A 17,761-nucleotide genomic window follows, 5' to 3' on the forward strand; every position below is an offset into this window, starting at 1 on the left:
CAGAGCTCTACTTGGGCAGTGGCAATCCAAAGAGCAAGACTGCAGCCGCAATAAAATGGGGTCTCTTGACCCAACTCTCATGGCCCTGGGGTTCAGAGGAGGCCAGGGGAAGGTGCTCCTTTCTGGTGGTGGTGGATTAGCATAGAGCTTTACTGGGCAGTGACAAGCCAAGGGTCAAGACTGCAGCTGCGACTGACCTGACTTGCATGGCCTCAGGGTTCAAAGGAGGCAAGAGAAAGGTGCGACTTTCTGGCAGTGGAGGTTCAGAATCAAATTGTTGTACAGAAGTTAGAACAAACTGCACATTGCACCAATAGAGTTCTTCAGCACTTGTCCCGTGTAGCTTCTGTGTCTGCTCCAAATTCAAGTGCTGATGCTGAAGGACCATGCAAAAGGGAGAGGAAGCAAGAGAGATAAGTTTCTTCCTGCTGCTTACCTCCTGCAGATGCCTCGCTTACAGAAAGCTCCTCTGCACATGCCCTGGGTAGCTTCTACAATGCTCCAAATTGAACTGCTGTGCTACTGAAGGATGCGCAAAAGGTGGAGGGAGATAGAAGGATCAATATTCTTTTTTGTCATTTGCAGCATACCCCCTTGTGGGTGTCCTGTGTACCCTTTGTGGTACACGTACGATGTGTTGGGAAACACTAATCTAAAGTACAGTGAGCAGTAGAATACTTTTTGAGTAGTCTTCCAGTCTCAACAAATCCAATGAAATTAAAAGTGGTCCAGAATCTGTCACCAGTGATCCCTATCAGGCTTATTTTCGAAAGAGAAGGGCGCCCATCTTTCGACACGTCGCAAGATGGGCGTCCTTCTCACAGGGTCCCCCAAATCGGCATAATCAAAAGCCAATTTTGGGCATCCTCAACTGCTTTCCATTGCGGGGACGACCAAAGTTCATGGGGGCGTGTTGGAGGTGTTTCAAAGTCGGGACTGGGGTGTGCCTAACACATGGGCATCCTCGACCGATAATGGAAACAAGAAGGGTGTCCCTGACGAACAATTGGATGACTTTACCTGTTCCATTTTTTCTTACGACCAAGCCACAAAAATGTGTCCTAAATGACCAGATGACCACCGGAGGATATCGGGGATGACCTCCCTTTACTCCCCCAGTGGTCACTAACCCCCTCCCACCCTCAAAAAAATAAAAAAAATTTTTTTTCCAGCCTCTATGCCAGCCTCAAATATCATACCCAGTTCCATGACAGCATTATGCAGGTCCCTGTAGCAGTTTTAGTGGGTGCAGTGCACTTCAGGCAGCCCCCCCTACCTGTTACACTTGTGGTGGTAAATATGAGTCCTTCAAAACCCACCAGAAACCCACTGTATCCACATGTAAGTGCCCCCCTTCACCCCTAAGGGCTATGGTAGTGTTGTACAGTTGTGGGGAGTGGGTTTGAGGGGGGTTGAGAGGCTCAGCACACAAGGTAAGGGAGCTATGCACCTGGGAGCAATTTCTGAAGTCCACTGCAGTGCCCCCTAGGGTGCCCGGTTGGTGTCTTGGCATGTCAGGGGGACCAGTGCACTATGAATGCTGGCTCCTCCCATGACCAAATGGCTTGGATTTGGTCATTTCTGAGATGGGCGTCCTCAGTTTCCATTATCGGCGAAAATTGGGAACAACCATCTCTAAGGACAACCATCTGTAAGGTCGACCTAAATTTCGCGATTTGGGCATCCCTGACCGTATTATCGAAATGAAAGATGGACGCCGATCTTGTTTCGATAATATGGGTTCCCCTGCCCCTTCGCCGGGACGTCCTGTGAGGACATCCTCAGGAAAACCTGGGTGCCCCTTTCGATTATGCCCCTCTGTGTCACTTATACCTATCTCATTTGTGTATTCTGTTATTGCTCTTCACTGTAGAGGTGGTAAAGTGGAACGTATTTTCTGAATTTTGGTTTTAAAAAATACGACCAGTTCTTGGGCAGAAGGCGAACAATCCATACCTAATAGAGTTATTTTCATTGTATCCGATAGTTGATTAACTTCTTTAAAAAAGCATTTTTACATTTATCTCCTTAGTTCCTCAGGCAGCTGCTAGAGGAGGGAGCAACAGGTGATCACTCCTGCTTGGAAGACCCACACTGGACTACCAAGGATTTCAGGACGCCCCAAAGGAAGGACATGGTCTCTGGAGGGGGCGCGTTTTGGATTGGATTGATTTGGAAGGGGGTCCATTTTGGAGGGGGGGGGTCGGAATCAGCAGGAGATAGGGAAGCGCATCAATGTTGGCTACTACCCAGAACTATGCGGGTGCCAGCACTGGCATAGTTAAGTGACCAAAGTTAGGATTGCTTTTTGTGCGGTCCTATTTGGTCACTTAGCTGTGCAGGCACTAGCACTGAATATTGCCGGCACCTGCATAGTTGCCAGCTCCTCCCCAACTCCGCCTTCGGAAGGTGCCTTTCTGGCTCACTGCAAAAATGACCTGTCAGAAACAATATTCTTGTAAATCCACCAACTTCAAAACAAAGTGTGCCATGCAGTCAATCTGCTGCGGCACTTCCCTCCCCAGGACTCACTCAAGCTGCTATAAAGAGAAAAGCAGGTTCCGCTTGCAGCATCTGTATTAAGCAGAAACAGTGTGTAGCCATTTTACATCCATACAGATGGTGAGGAGCCATTATGGAGACTATTCTATAAAGGAATACCTGTATATAATAAATGGGAACTGTTTTAGCTGTACCACAGAAAGGTGGGATGTTAAATCCATACCCCTTTACCTTTATGCCCCTCTGTCAAATACAAGCTATGTAAGACATACATGTATTTACAGAATAGAACTTAGGCAGAATTTTGGTATTTACATATCCAAACAAGTCACTTGCCCCTGGTACAAAACTTAGATTGTGAGCCCACTAGGGACTTAGATTGTGAGCCCACTAGGGACAGATAAATTACTTGCATATAATATATGGCCCTTTACCCTTTATATGCCATTAATCAGTTACTGATGTATTTGGTGTGTAAATGCTAGCACCCAGTTTACAGAATTATCCCCAAAGGGTTTTGCCCAGCCTACCTGCTGCAGAAAATCTTTGCCTGTTTTGAGAACATGCCACCAATGAATTGAGGGCCCCACCAGCACAGTTAGTGCTCAAAAGGTAGAGAGTAATGTGTTGCCACCTGGAGTAGAGAACTAGTAGCACCTGTTCCATGTGCTATTTCTGCTACCCTAGCTGCCATCAAATAGAAGCACACTGGCAGAGAACTGTACCAGAGGACCTATGGCTGCTACAGAAAAAGGAAAGAAGTGAAGCAGAAGATACCAGTTATATTGATGGGGGATGGGGAGAACAGAAGAGGGGGGGCCTGCTATTGTCCTTGGGTAAGGACTGTTCTTTCTTCCCTGATGGTTTCCTCATTGGAAATCTTCTCATTATCTGCAAAAAAAGGCAAACTTTTTCTTCTCAGCCTTCAGCAATGTCACTCACAAATATATTAAATAGAACTGGATCCCTGAGGCACTCCACTACTCACCTTCTTTTCTTCTGAGTAGATTCCATTTATCGCCGCCCTTTCTTATCTGCCATTCAACCAGTTTCAAATCCAGTTCACCACAAGTCCTAACTTCAGCCCATTCAGTTTATTCCGGAGCCTCTTGTGAAAAATCATATCAAAGCCTTTGCTGAAATCCAAGTAGACTACATCTAACGCGTGTCCTTTATCCAAATCTATAGTCACCCAGTCAAAAAATCAAATCAGATTAATTTGGCAGAATTTTCATTTGGTAAAACCATGTTGCCTTGGTTCTTGCAGCCCACAGGATACTAGGAAGTTCACAATCCTTTCTTTCAGCAGAGTTTCCATTAGTTTTTTGATAAATTGTCTAATGCACTGCCAACTTAAGCAGTCACCCTATTCAGCTGGAGGGCTAGACCTAGCTTCATGATCATTTGCTGTCACACCAATGAGATGGTCTCCTTTCAGATGATCTTGTTCCTTCAGCTTAGCCCAAGGACTGCAGACTGGAGTTGGAATTGTTCTGTGTAGATCAGCACAAAATATTACAGGAGAATAAAACTGATACTGAATAGCACAGAATAGGGTAGAATCCAATAATCAGTTTGCAATTCCTGTACTGTCATACAGCTTTGGAATTGTAGACAGGCGTCATACAGATTCTGAGAAACTGGATGTATGAACAAGAAAACACTTCCATGCCCACGAGGTAATATATAAGAATCAGTGTATGCTGAGACTACATTCCTTGAGCTAAAGGAAGAATGGTAATACAAAGACAGCTAATTTATATCATCAACAGACCCACTATACAAAAAGTGTTAAAGTATAAAATTAAAATATCCAGAATCCAGATCCATCATTAAACATGGACAAGCATTCTGACAAGTGGAAGTAATCAGTAGAAATCTGCCAGTACACATAAGGAAAGAAGCAACAGAATTTGCAAAACAAGGGAAAAACTCCTTAAAGAATTAGATCAGCAAACAAGAAAACAAATTGTACAAGCACAGTGGGAAATACGTGGAGGGGCATAATCAAAAGGGACGTCCAAGTTTTCATGAGGATGTTCTCGCAGAACGTCCCCAACCAGGGGCGGGGAAACCTGTATTTTCAAAACAAGATGGACGTCCATCTTTTGTTTTGATAACACGGTCAGGGATGTCCAAATCCTTAAATTTGGTCATACCTAGACTTGGTTGTTTCTGATTTTCAGCGATAATGGAAACTAAGGACGTCCATCTCAGAAATGACCAAATGCAAGCCATTTGGTTGTGGGAGGAGCCAGCATTTGTAGTGCACTGGTCCCCCTGACATGCCAGGACACCAACTGGGCACCCTAGGGAGCACTGCAGTGGACTTCAGAAATTGTTCCCAGGTACATAGCTCCCTTACCTTATGTGCTGAGCCCCCCAAACTCCCCCCAAAACCCACTACCCCCAACTGTACACCACTACCATAGCCCTTACGGGTGAAGGGGGCACCTAGATGTGGGTACAGTGGGTTTGTTGTGGGTTTTGGAGGGCTCACTGTTTCCTCCACAAACGTAACAGATAGGGGGGGGTGGGGCTGGGTCCGCCTGCCTGAAGTGTGCTGCACCCACTAAAACTGCTCCAGGGACCTGCATACTGCTGTCATGGACCTGAGTATGACATCTGAGGCTGGCATAGAGGCTGGCACGACATATTTTTAAAGATGTTTTTTGAGGGTGGGAGGGGCTTAGTGACCACTGGGGGAGTAATGGGAGGTCACCTCCGATTCCCTCCGGTGGTCATCTGGGCAGTTCGGGCACTTTTTTGTGGATTGGTCATAAGAAAAACATGACCAGGAAAAGTCGTCCAAGTGTTCGTCAGGGACGTCCTTGTTTTTTCCATTATGGGTCGAGGACGTCCAAGTATTAGGCACGCCCAAGTCCCACCTTCACTACGCCTCTGACACGCCCCTGTGAACTTTGGCCATCCCTGTAACAGAAAGCAGTTGGGGACGTCCAAAATCGGCTTTCAATTAAACTGATTTGGAAGACCCTGTGAGAAGGACGTCCCTCTTCCGATTTATGTTGAAAGATGGGTGTCCTTCTCTTTTGAAAATAAGCCTGAAAGTGTTACTTCAGGAACCATACATTGATCAAAACTGGATACAGGAATGGTTATGGAGAAGTGAACTGATATCTAAGGATCAGAGATTGATAGCTGCAGTCCAGGATGGTAGACTACAGATGAGATGGTTCAGGGCAAGTACAGAAAAAACTGGTACAACCGATGTGTAGATTCTTTGAGGAAGAGATAAGAACATAAGAATAGGCATACTGGGTCAGACCAATGGTTAGCTAGCCTATTATCCTGCTTCACAAGTACCTGGCAGAAACCCAATTAGTAGCAACTTTCCATGCTACCAATCCCAAGCAGTGGCTTCCACCATGTTCATCTCAATAACAGACTATGGACTTTTCCTCCAGGAGCTTGTCCAAACCTTTTTTAAACCAAGATACTCTAACCGCTGCTAAAACATCCTCCGGCAGCGAGTTCCAGAGCTTAGCTATTCTTTGAGTGAAAAAATATTTCCTCCTATTTGCTTTAAAAGTATTTCCATTTAATTTCATTGAGTGTCCCCTGGTTTTTGTACTTTTTGAAAGAGTGAAAAATCGATTCTACACCATTCAGGATTTTAAAGACCTCAATCAAATCCCTCCTCAACTGTCTCTTTTCCAAGCTGAAGACCCCTAACCTCTTTAGGCTTTCCTCATATGAGAGGTGTTCCATCCCTTTTATCATTTTGGTCGCTCTTCCTTGAACCTTTTCTACTTCCACTTTATATTTTTTGAGATATGATGACCAGAATTGAATACAATACTCAAGGTGAGGTCGCACCATGGAGCGATACACAGGTATTATAATATTCTTGGTCTTATTTTGCATCCATTTCCTAATCATTCCTAGCATTTTATTTGCTTTTTTGGCTGCTGCCACCCACTGGGCAGAAGATTTCAGCGTATTGTCTATGATGACACCTAGATTTTTTTCTTGAGTGCTGATTACTAAGGTGGACCCTAGCATCAGGTAACTATGATTTGGATTATTCTTCCCAATGTGCATCACTTTGCATTTGTCCACATTAAATTTCATCTGCCACTTGGGATGCCCAGTCTTCCAATTTCCTAAGGTCTTCCTTTGTATAGTTTTGTGTCATCTGCAAATTTAATCACCTCACTCGTCGTTCCATTTTTCAGATCATTTATAAATATGTTAAAAAGCACCAGTCCCAGTACAGATCCCTATGGCACTCCACTGTTCACCCTCCACCATTGAGAGAAATGGTCATTTATCCCTATCCTCTATTTTGTGTCCAATAGCCAATTCATAATCCACAGAAGGACATTGCTTCCTATCCCATGACTTTTTAATTTTCTCAGGAGTCTCTCATGAGGAACTTTGTCAAAAGCTTTCTGAAAATCTAGATACACTACATCAACTGGCTCACCTTTATCCACATGTTAATTCATGCCTTCAAAGAAATGAATCAAATTGGAGAGGCAAGACTTCCTTTGGCTGAGACCATGCTGACTGTCCCATTAAACCATGTTTGTCTGTTTTCTATAATTTTACTCTTTATAATAGTTTCCACTATAGGACTGAAGTCAGGCTTACTGGTCTGCAGATGGAAGTGATTACTCATCTCGTACTTGGCTGCGAAGTTCTAAGGGGAGCATTTCTATACAGAAAGACACAATATGTGGCACATCTCATCCATTGGAAATTTGTAAAACTACAACATTGCTATACCAGAAATGCACTAGGATCATGATTGTAAGCCACTTTGAGCCTGCAAAACTGTGGGGAAAAAACGTGGGGTATAAATGTACAAACAAACAATAAATGAATAAATAAATAAATAACATATGAGAATTATGGAAAACAAAGAAGTTGTGATCACCTGGGACATTCCCATACCAACTAGTAAGAAACTCAATACAAAGAAACCAGACATAGTGGTAAAGGAAAAAATACACAGAGATTCAAGTGCCAAGTGATTATTAATTTGTATATTGTAAAAAGAAAGAGAAGAGCCTCAAGTACCAAGCAATGAAGCCAGAAATCAACATAATGTGGCAGAAAGATGCAGAAATATTTCTCATTGTCTTGGGTACAACAGACCTGATTGAAAGCACTTTCCAAACACACCTCGATAGGTTGCCTATAGTTTAGTTTTGTTTATTTAATGCCCTGATATACTGCATTTCGCATAGACAACAAAGTTGTTTACAATCTAAAGGTCATGACAGGGGAACAGTAACTACAAAAGCATCCAATGAACTCTAGAAGATGTCTTTGGTACAATGCAAGTACTATGTATGGCAAGTACTAGCAGTAAATTTGAGAGACTGAGATCATACTCTGCATAACCTGACTTAGGAATGAGGTTTATTACTGTCATGGTATGTGCAAAACAAACCATTTGGAGGCATTTCCTCTGAGTTGGGACAGTTTTATGTCCCTAAAGGTGTCCTCAATATACCTCTGTCTCCCTCAGATTCTTGAGATATGCAAAAGTACAGCACAGCTCTCAGTCATCTCAGAGCTAGACATTTTCCTTTTGCTAACTTTTTTCTCCAGATATTATCCCCCATATTCTATAAAGGTCACCCAAATTTGGGCACAATCCTGAGATGTGTGTACAACTTAATTTGTTCATAAGTTATTAACAAGCAACTGGATACTAACAATTATTTATTTATTTATTTATTGCATTTGTATCCCACATTTTCCCACCTCTTTGCAGGCTCAATGTGGCTTACAATACAACATGAATAGTGGAAATACATGATAAGATAGATATTTAGTAATTAATTAATTAATATTACTGACATTAATTAGCACCAATTGGGAATGCATATGCATCTGCCTGCACACTGTTCTTATAACACTGGGTGCCTAAATCCCATAGCACACAACCCAAAAGGATCATGCCAAGGGAAGGGTATGGACAAGTCTGGGGCATTCTGAAATTTGGGTTGCAGTGTTATGGAATACTGGGGATACATGCCCAACTTTCACTCCAGGATTTATGCCTGGTTTCAGCAGGCGTAAATCCTCATGCCCAAAGGTGGCGTTAGAATCAGCACTAGCCCCCAGATTCTTTATATTGCACTGTTATTTCTGTGTGGAAATCAAATCGTATTCCATAACAATGAGCATAACTTAATTAGTGCTGTTAATTGGATATCAACAAGCAATTATCAGCACTAATTGGCATCAATTGAAATTTATGCGCACAACTCGCAAAGTGTATTCTTTAATGTGGTGTGTATAAATTCCAAGGCACATAGTTGAAAAGGGGGCATGGACATGGGCATAGGATGGGCTGATCATGGACGTTTCTAAAATCTATGCGCATTGTTATAGAATACACCCTCTCTGCGCCTAATTTAGGGGTTGGGATTTATGCCAAGTGAAACATGGTCTAAATGGACATGACCAAATTTAGTCACATGGAGAGGCACTCAGTGCAATCTATGTACCACATGGAAATTTAAACCTATTCTTTAAAATTTAGGTGTACTTTACAGAATACGCCTAGGCGGAATTCTTTATTGCGCAGATTTTTCAGGCGCCATATATAGAATCTGGCCCTATATGCTATTCTATAATGGGCACTTAGCCGGGAGCGTCCTTTAAAGAATACTGCTGAGCACCAATCATTTCCGGCTCTGATGTTTGAGCACCATTTACTGAATCTGGCCCTATGTTGCCCCAAAGCACTTAATCTTACAGACACAGACTTCATTTAAAAATCTCCCACATACTTGTAAAGTCCCTATAATTCTGGTTTTCAAAGAAAACAAACATAACATTTAAGGTCCTGAGCTTTCTTGCTTACAAGCTTAGAGAGACAGTTTCCGAGCAAACCAATTGCATACAGTGCTGTTCACCCGCCAGTAGATATAGGTTCTTCTGTCTGTCTCTCATGAGACCGGCTAATGCCTGCTGTGATTCAATATTAAACCTAGTAGGCTTTCCATACAGAACTTAAAATACTGAAACAAAAAGTAAATAATGGATTGATACTCTATTCATTACTACCTCTTCATCCCCAACTGTAAAACTCTTGTATTGTGCATAACGGCGATTTCCTTCAAAATCAGCAAGGTCAATTCTCAGTGTGTAGTTTCCTAGAACAACAACAACAACAACAAAAAACTAATTATTGTTCCATGTAAGATCAATCCAATATTTATTGCCTCTACTGTACTATATAAAACCAGGAATTAATACTTTACCAATGTCATTGCAAGGCCTGAACCTAACAACAACGTGTTAGGTTTTTGGGTGTATCGGAAAGGCAACTGTCAGAAGAGATAGTCACCAAAAACATATATTTAAAATTTTTGTGCACAGGTGGCAAGGCCTGCCAGTTTCCCCCTAAACAGTAATTCAGCAAATACATGTATCCCTTTTATTCATCTGATAGTCCTCAGACTTCAAATGTATTTACTCTTGCTCTGTCTAGGCTGACAGATATCCATCAAGGAGGAATGCTGCAGTCTCACAGCTCCTATTACTAAAAGTAAAAGAAAAGCATTTGTTTGGATTTCCTATTTCTTCACAAGCATAGAAACATTTTTAGCACTTGTAAAATGTTTCTATGCTTGTGAAGAAATAGGAAATCCAAACAAATGCTTTTCTTTTACTCTATTGGCTAACATCTCCAGAAAAATTGTAAATGCCATCTTCTATTGTTAAGCACTGGAAGGTAAATTTTCCAAACACACTTACACATTCAGCACAGTGCTGCATACTTAAAAAAAAAAAACCAAAACAGCAGCATTATACAGAGGGCAATTTTATAAAGGGGCATTGTGAGGGGGCTTGTAGAACACTGCCCCTCACCCTTAAGAAAAGTCCCTGTCTAGCTAGCCTGGGCCACCTTAAGAGCACTGATCCCGCCCTGGGAGGTAGTGAGCTGGGAGGGGCAGAGTCAATGCCTGAGAATTTAAAAGACAGGACCGGGGTAAGGTTAAGGAGGCCCAGGGAAGGAAGAACTGAAACCCAAGTTAATACCTTTACTGAAAGCATTTAGCTGCTGTGACCTGGCTGAGGTAAGCCAATTTTGTTTGTGTTAAGACTTGCAAGCAGGGGCGTAGCTATGGGTGGGCCTGGGTGGGCCCAGGCCCACCCAATTTCAGCTCAGGCCCGCCCACCCAAGCGCACACGCACTGTGCAGCAGCCCAGCCAGCCTAGCGACCACGGTAGAAACGAAGAAACAGCACCCGCTCGCTCTGGCTCAGCTGAGCTGAATTCTCCAGGCTGCAGCCCGATTTCGGCTCAGGCCCACGCACGTAGCAAGGGCGGGGCAGTGGGGGCAGACCGCCCCGGGTGCAAACAAGTGGGAGGTGATCTACATTGTCCGTTGGTTCGCCTCCCTGCCCTTAACTTGTTCTGCGGCGCCGTCACGTGCCTTACATCTCCTCCGTCACGTTGCTCACTGTCTCCTCCCAGCGGCTGCAGCTCCTCTCTCTCTCCCCACCTTCTTCCTTCAGCGCCTGCTGTGCCTGTTTGTCCTTCCTCTGTGATGGCTCCTCCTCTCTCTGTCCCACCCTCCGGCTTCAGTGCAGCTGCCCACAACAAAAGCCTGCTACGTCTTCCGCTTGCGGCTTTGGCACTACTTCCTGCACTGCACTCCAACTCCACCCCCGCCGGGCCTCTGTGACTGGTAGCCTGGATGGATCACACGGGTCTTCGAAGTCAGGAGCAGAGCCAGGTATTAATTAGGCGGCGCGATCCTAATAGTTATTTAAAAATGTGCTGCCTTGACTTTTTTTTTTAGGATGGAAGTCATAGAAGCGTGGATAAACTTTGTTAGAACTGTAAGCCCTCAACATACACTTTTCGTGGTGTGGGAGGAGTGATGAATAATAGTTATACTGATTCCCTGTGTATGTATGTCTTCTAAGTTCTTAGATAGGCTATCTATATATGAAGGTGGCAGGTGCTATTGATATTTTCATCAAAATATTTTTAGTATTTCATCTCTGGTATATGGTGATTTTGAATGGAATTCTGGTTTTGATTGTCTTTATTGCATTTCCGATTATTACTATTATTTTAAGTAGGAACCTTTTTTGGATCCTGATGTGCACAAAGTACTTCTTATTTTTCATTTTTTATTTTATATTTATTTTTCTATTGTTTTTTAATATTATTTTTTAAATTATTATTTTTTATTATTATTATTTTTCTTTGATATTATATATCGATACTGTTTTTTCTTGGGGGGGGTTTAATAAAAGGTCAGCCACTACTCATACCTATATACATAGTGCCCGCCCATGTTAGCTCTGGGCCCACCCAAAAAGTCAGGTCTGGCTACGCCACTGCTTGCAAGCCTTACTGAGGTATGGCTGGAGCCATACCTGAGTTTCAGAAGACCTAAGAGTTCACAGGCTGTGTTTGGGGTGGGGCAGCCCCACTAGCCACAAGTGCAAAGTGATGCATGTGGGTAAGAGGAACCCGAATTATAGCTACGTCTTGCAAGGTTCCGCGTTAGGAGTTACGGATCAAGAAAGGGATCTGGGTGTCGTCGTCGATGATACGCTGAAACCTTCTGCTCAGTGTGCTGCTGCGGCTAGGAAAGCGAATAGAATGTTGGGTGTTATTAAGAAGGGTATGGAGTCCAGGTGTGCGGATGTTATAATGCCGTTGTATCGCTCCATGGTGCGACCGCACCTGGAGTATTGTGTTCAGTACTGGTCTCCGTATCTCAAAAAAGATATAGTAGAATTGGAAAAGGTACAGCGAAGGGCGACGAAAATGATAGTGGGGATGGGACGACTTTCCTATGAAGAGAGGCTGAGAAGGCTAGGGCTTTTCAGCTTGGAGAAGAGACGGCTGAGGGGAGATATGATAGAAGTGTATAAAATAATGAGTGGAATGGATCGGGTGGATGTGAAGCGACTGTTCACGCTATCCAAAAATACTAGGACTAGAGGGCATGAGTTGAAGCTACAGTGTGGTAATTTAAAACGAATCGGAGAAAATTTTTCTTCACCCAACGTGTAATTAGACTCTGGAATTCATTGCCGGAGAACGTGGTACGGGCGGTTAGCTTGACGGAGTTTAAAAAGGGGTTAGATAGATTCCTAAAGGACAAGTCCATAGACCGCTATTAAATGGACTGGAAAAATTCCTCATTTTTAGGTATAACTTGTCTGGAATGTTTTTACGTTTGGGGAGCGTGCCAGGTGCCCTTGACCTGGATTGGCCACTGTCGGTGACAGGATGCTGGGCTAGATGGACCTTTGGTCTTTCCCAGTATGGCACTACCTATGTACTTATGTACTTGGCCTACTAGCCAGAGGCCTACTCAAGACTGTTGCTATCCCAGTGAAACTGTTACATCTAAGACTCCTGGCCTGTGAGGTCCCAGGGCTCAGATTAATAAAAACATTTACTTTCACCTTTTTATACCTTGTCTGGCTGAGTTATTCCCAAGTCCACCCTAGAAACCTTGCCGGGGTTTCACAGGTATCTACATTTAGATGCCTACTTTTGCTAATGGAACAGTAGAACAACCAGAGGAGGAGTAGCCTAATGGTTATGGCAGTGGGCTGAGAGCCAAAGGAACTGGCTTCAATTCCCACTACATGTCCTTGTGATCCTGGGCAAGTCACTTAACCCTCCATTGCCCAGATACAAAACTTAGATTTTGTGAGCCCACTAGGGACAAAGTACCTGCATATAATAAATCTAATCTGTTTTGGTTGTACCGCAAAAATGTTGTATATGAAATCCATGAACCCCCTTTATCATATTCATTTAGGCGTGCGCACGGATGCCACCCACAGAGCTGCTGTAAATGCTTGTGGCTAGATTTATTTATGGTTCATTTGTATCCCACATTTTCCCACACATGCAGGCACAATGTGGCTTACAGAAAATTAGGAAAAATTACAAATTGCGAAGATACAGATAAGGTGAGATGAGTTTTGTGCAAAATTTGTTCTTTCACCACATATTCATGGAAGCATGCTTTGTCAAGAGATACATGCATAGCTTATAATATTCTGCCCAGATTTGAAGACCTTGTCTTTTTGAGATAAGCACACTTTAGAGACTATAAATTTTGACTGTTTTATGTTTTCACTGTACAGTGGGAATAAGGAGGTTTTTATGCCTATGATGGAATGAGTAAATTGGGCAATAAATTAGCACTTCTCTATAATCTGAGGCTTTTTCCTTCTTATTTTTCCATCAATGTAACAGTAATGGCTGCTAGCAATTTTGTTTAATGGAGAGTATTTTTTGATGTTTTGTATTTTTATTTGTTCCTCCAAGCACCCTGTTTCTATAACTACAGAATAGTTCCTAGCTCGACTATTCTCATTTACACACGTATCTGTTTGCATATGCATATAAATTTACTAGAATACCAGCATTACATAAGTACATACTGACTAGTTTTAGGTGATTTCTTACGGACTTACCTCCATAACGCCAGATGTATTATACATTGTAGATACATTATAAGCAGATGAAAAAACCTGACGTAGCCATGTTTTGCCCTCAGACTTAAGCTGTAATGCACTTTTACACTGTTATTGTACACTATAACTCAAATAACCTTGTGTTTGACACGAGGATTAGCTGTAGTATTGTACCCTGATGCAGCCTTAGGATGAAACATGGCCATGTCGGGTTTTTAATAAAGGATCACATCTTCCAAAAACATTTCATTTGTGGTAATACTGTTCTTTGTCTTCTAATACATTATGTGCCCCATTTTAGATAAAATACAAAAACTTGAACTGATATTTTCAGGTCGAGACTTGTACAATTCCAGTAGTATTATAGAAAAGCATCTGACAAAGTACAGCATTTTCTAAAACATATGCAAGTGTGTATATGCATTTGTTTTCATGTGCAGTGGGAACAGCCCATTTTACAAAGATACACATTGAAAAACTGAACAGGGACCACAGGAATATACATAATTACAATGTTAGAAGGAGGAGTGGCCTAGTGGTTAGGGTGGTGGACTTTTGTCCTGAGGAACTGAGTTCAATTCCCGGCACAGGCAGCTCCTTGTGACTCTGGGCAAGTCACTTAACCCTCCATTGCCCGCTGCATTGAGCCTGCCATGAGTGGGAAAGCACGGGGTACAAATGTAACAAAAAAAAATTAAACACATGCAAGGTGTTTCACAGCTTACACTTATAAGTTACATATATGCCTGCCATTTTCCAAACCTACAAACATATAGGCAGCTAATTAACAACACAGGTTGCAATCCTTACTTATTTTCATTATGAAGGAGGAAATAAACAATTGGGGATTAAGGGGGAGAACTACTTTAGTCCCTCTGGGCTGGCCCCAAAAAAGCTCTATTTAAAAACATGTACCTACAAAGAAGCAGCAGTAAATCTTGACACTGAAATATCAGGATTTAAGCATGCATTCCCTTTCCAAATGGGAATACACATGTAGATATTGGTTCCACCCAAACCCCACCCTATTACTATCTATACGTAGTGCAGATTTACATATGTAAATAGCAGCTTTATGAAACTGGGTTTTACATATGTATGCAAGATATACATGTAAATGCCAATAAAACAGCTTGAAAAATTATTATAGCTTGTAGAAACAGCAGTTATAACCTCTGTATTTTGTGCTCATTTTTCTAAACTGTTCTATATAATATAGATGGCTAGATTTCAGTAAGGATATCCTGTTTCTTGATAGGCTCATCTTAACTGTTGTTGTAATCTGCCTTGGGAAGCCTGGCATTATAAAGATGGAATATACTAAAATTCAATGGAAGTAAAATTAAACTCTCCTTTCATTGGGGCACATGGAATCACATCTGCATCTGTTTTGTAGAAGTTTACATTTCAGATACACAAATGGATTGTTTTGTTGTTAGGCATGTTTTAGGGACAAGTAGTTTTATAAGTCAAAATAAAAATACATATTTTGTTTTTGTGAACACTACCCTAAAACGTTGTTTCTGGCTGTACATGAGGAATTGTGATATTAAATTAATAAGTGTATGTTTGTGTCCCTGGTCATGCATCCAAGATAGTACTTTCAAGATAACCAGTGAATCGTTTAACTTATTAGTGGAACGTAATCACAGAGGCATGGTATGGTTGCATTTTTAATGTGGTAATACTAGGGCCCAGCTAAGGAACAGGTTATTTTGAGTTAGTCTTCACTGGACCAAATTTGCTTTCATTGTGCCATCACCATCCAGCTGGATAGGCAGTGTCTTAAAAGGTGGCATATAAAGGATTTGTTTTTCAATTATATCTCACATTATCCCAAGCAAACGTGGGTTCAATGTGGCTTACATTTGAAAAGACAGTGAGACAGAATAATAGAATTTAATTATATCATGGGAGCAAGTACATAGATATGTCTGAAACATTTAACAAAGATAAGATTACCATATATACCCAGATGCCCATTTAAAAGTCTGTCCTTTAATGATGCCGCATGTTCAGAAATCATTGCCATAAATATAGGCAGTTATTCAAATATTATCACATGCATACACCAGAACAGACATCCATATACATATTGCAAAAGTAAACAACAACTTCTAGAGTACATCCAAAATGTAATTTTTATTTTCTCGTTTCCATCTTCCAAAATTCCAGACAGCAGATGTACTGATCAGCAGGACCCAAAGCAATCCAAAACAAGTAAAGTAAAACAAACAAACAAACAAACAAACAAATAGAAACACAGTTTATACCTAATTATTCAACCCTTAGGATTCACCTTTAGGTTTAAAAAGCAAAACTATATGCATGTAAGGACTGGATAAACGAATCAAAACAGTTTACAGCAAATGCCCTTAATAAGTAATACTTGGTATCAATAATGAAACGGTGATGGAATATAAACATAGCAAGCAGCCTGAGCCAACAGATTTATTTTCCATTAAACATAATTAACTTTGTATGAACTTGGTGGCTAATAGTGTGCTGAGCTGAACAATGTTATTACTTCGAAAAAAAAAAGTGGCTTGGCAACTGCCAATAAGTGATGAACTTCACCAAACAAATAAATGTGCAGTTGTGTGATTCACTATAAGTTGCACATTGAGTATACGGGGGAAAAGTCTCATGTTGAGGGGCATAATTGAAAGGCGCCGGCCATCTCTGGCGCCGCAAGCGGGCAGAGCCAGCCATATTTTCGAAAAAGATGGCCGGCCAACTTTTTCTTCGCTAATACGGTTGGGCCCGGCCAAATGTCAGAGTTCGCTGGGTTTGAGATGGCCAGCATCACTTTTCGGCCATAATGGAAAAAAATGCCAGCAATCTCAAACCCGGCTAAATCTAAGGCATTTGGTCGTGGGAGGAGCCAGCATTTGTAGTGCACTGGCCCCCCTGACATGCCAAGACACCAACCGGGCACCCTAGGGGGCACTTCTAAATATTTTTTAAAAAAATAGCTCCCAGGTGCATAGCTCCCTTCCCTTGGTTGTTTAGCCCCCCAAATCCCCCCAAAACCCACTCCCCACAACTCTACACCATTACCATAGTCCTAAGGGGAGATGGGGGGGCACCTAGATGTGGGTTTTGGGGTTTTTTGGAGGGCTCAACATTTACCTCCACAAGTGTAACAGGTAGGGGGAGGATGGGCTTGGGTCCACCTGTCTGAAGTGCACTGCACCCACTAAAAACTGCTCCAGGGACTTGCATACTGCTATCAGAGAGCTGGGTAAGACATTTGAGGCTGGCATACAGGCTGGCAAAAAAGTTTTTTTGTTTGTTTTTTGGGGTGGGAGGGGGTTGGTGACCACTAGGGGAGTAAGGGGAGATCATCCCCGATTCCCTCCGGTGGTCATCTGGTCAGTTGGCGCACTTTTTTGAAGCTTGGTCGTGACAAAAAAGGGACCAAGTAAATCCGGCAAAATGCTTGTCAAGCCTGGCTTTTTTTTTCAATTATCGGGCGAAGCCGTCCATCTCAAGAGCATACCCCCGTCCCGCCCCTGTCCTACCTTCACTAACCTACCGACACGTCCCCTTGATGTTTCGCCGGCTCCGCAACGGAGAGCAGTTGAACCCGGCCAAAATCGGCTTTCGATAATACCGATTTCGCCGGGTTCAGGAGATCGTCGGCCATCTCCCGATTTGTGTCAGAAGATGGCCGGCGATCACTTTCAAAAATGAACTAGATTTATTTATTTATTTTATTTATTTATTGCATTTGTATCCCACATTATCCCACCTCTTTGCAGGCTCAATGTGGCTTACAATATATTGTGGATGGTGGAAATGAGAGGAGA

General features: G+C 42.3%; 1 protein-coding gene across 1 annotated transcript in view; it reads right to left on the reverse strand.

Annotated features, from left to right (window-relative positions):
- FGL1 (fibrinogen like 1) overlaps positions 1 to 17,761 on the reverse strand; it is a 113,911-nt gene that overhangs the window by 24,061 nt on the left and 72,089 nt on the right. The window contains exon 7 of the mRNA XM_030191463.1: positions 9,550 to 9,638. Coding sequence (XP_030047323.1) covers positions 9,550 to 9,638 — 89 coding nt within the window. The remainder of the gene's footprint in view (positions 1 to 9,549; positions 9,639 to 17,761) is intronic.

Source organism: Microcaecilia unicolor, chromosome 2, assembly GCF_901765095.1.
Source record: "Microcaecilia unicolor chromosome 2, aMicUni1.1, whole genome shotgun sequence".
Taxonomy (NCBI): Eukaryota; Metazoa; Chordata; class Amphibia; order Gymnophiona; family Siphonopidae; genus Microcaecilia; species Microcaecilia unicolor.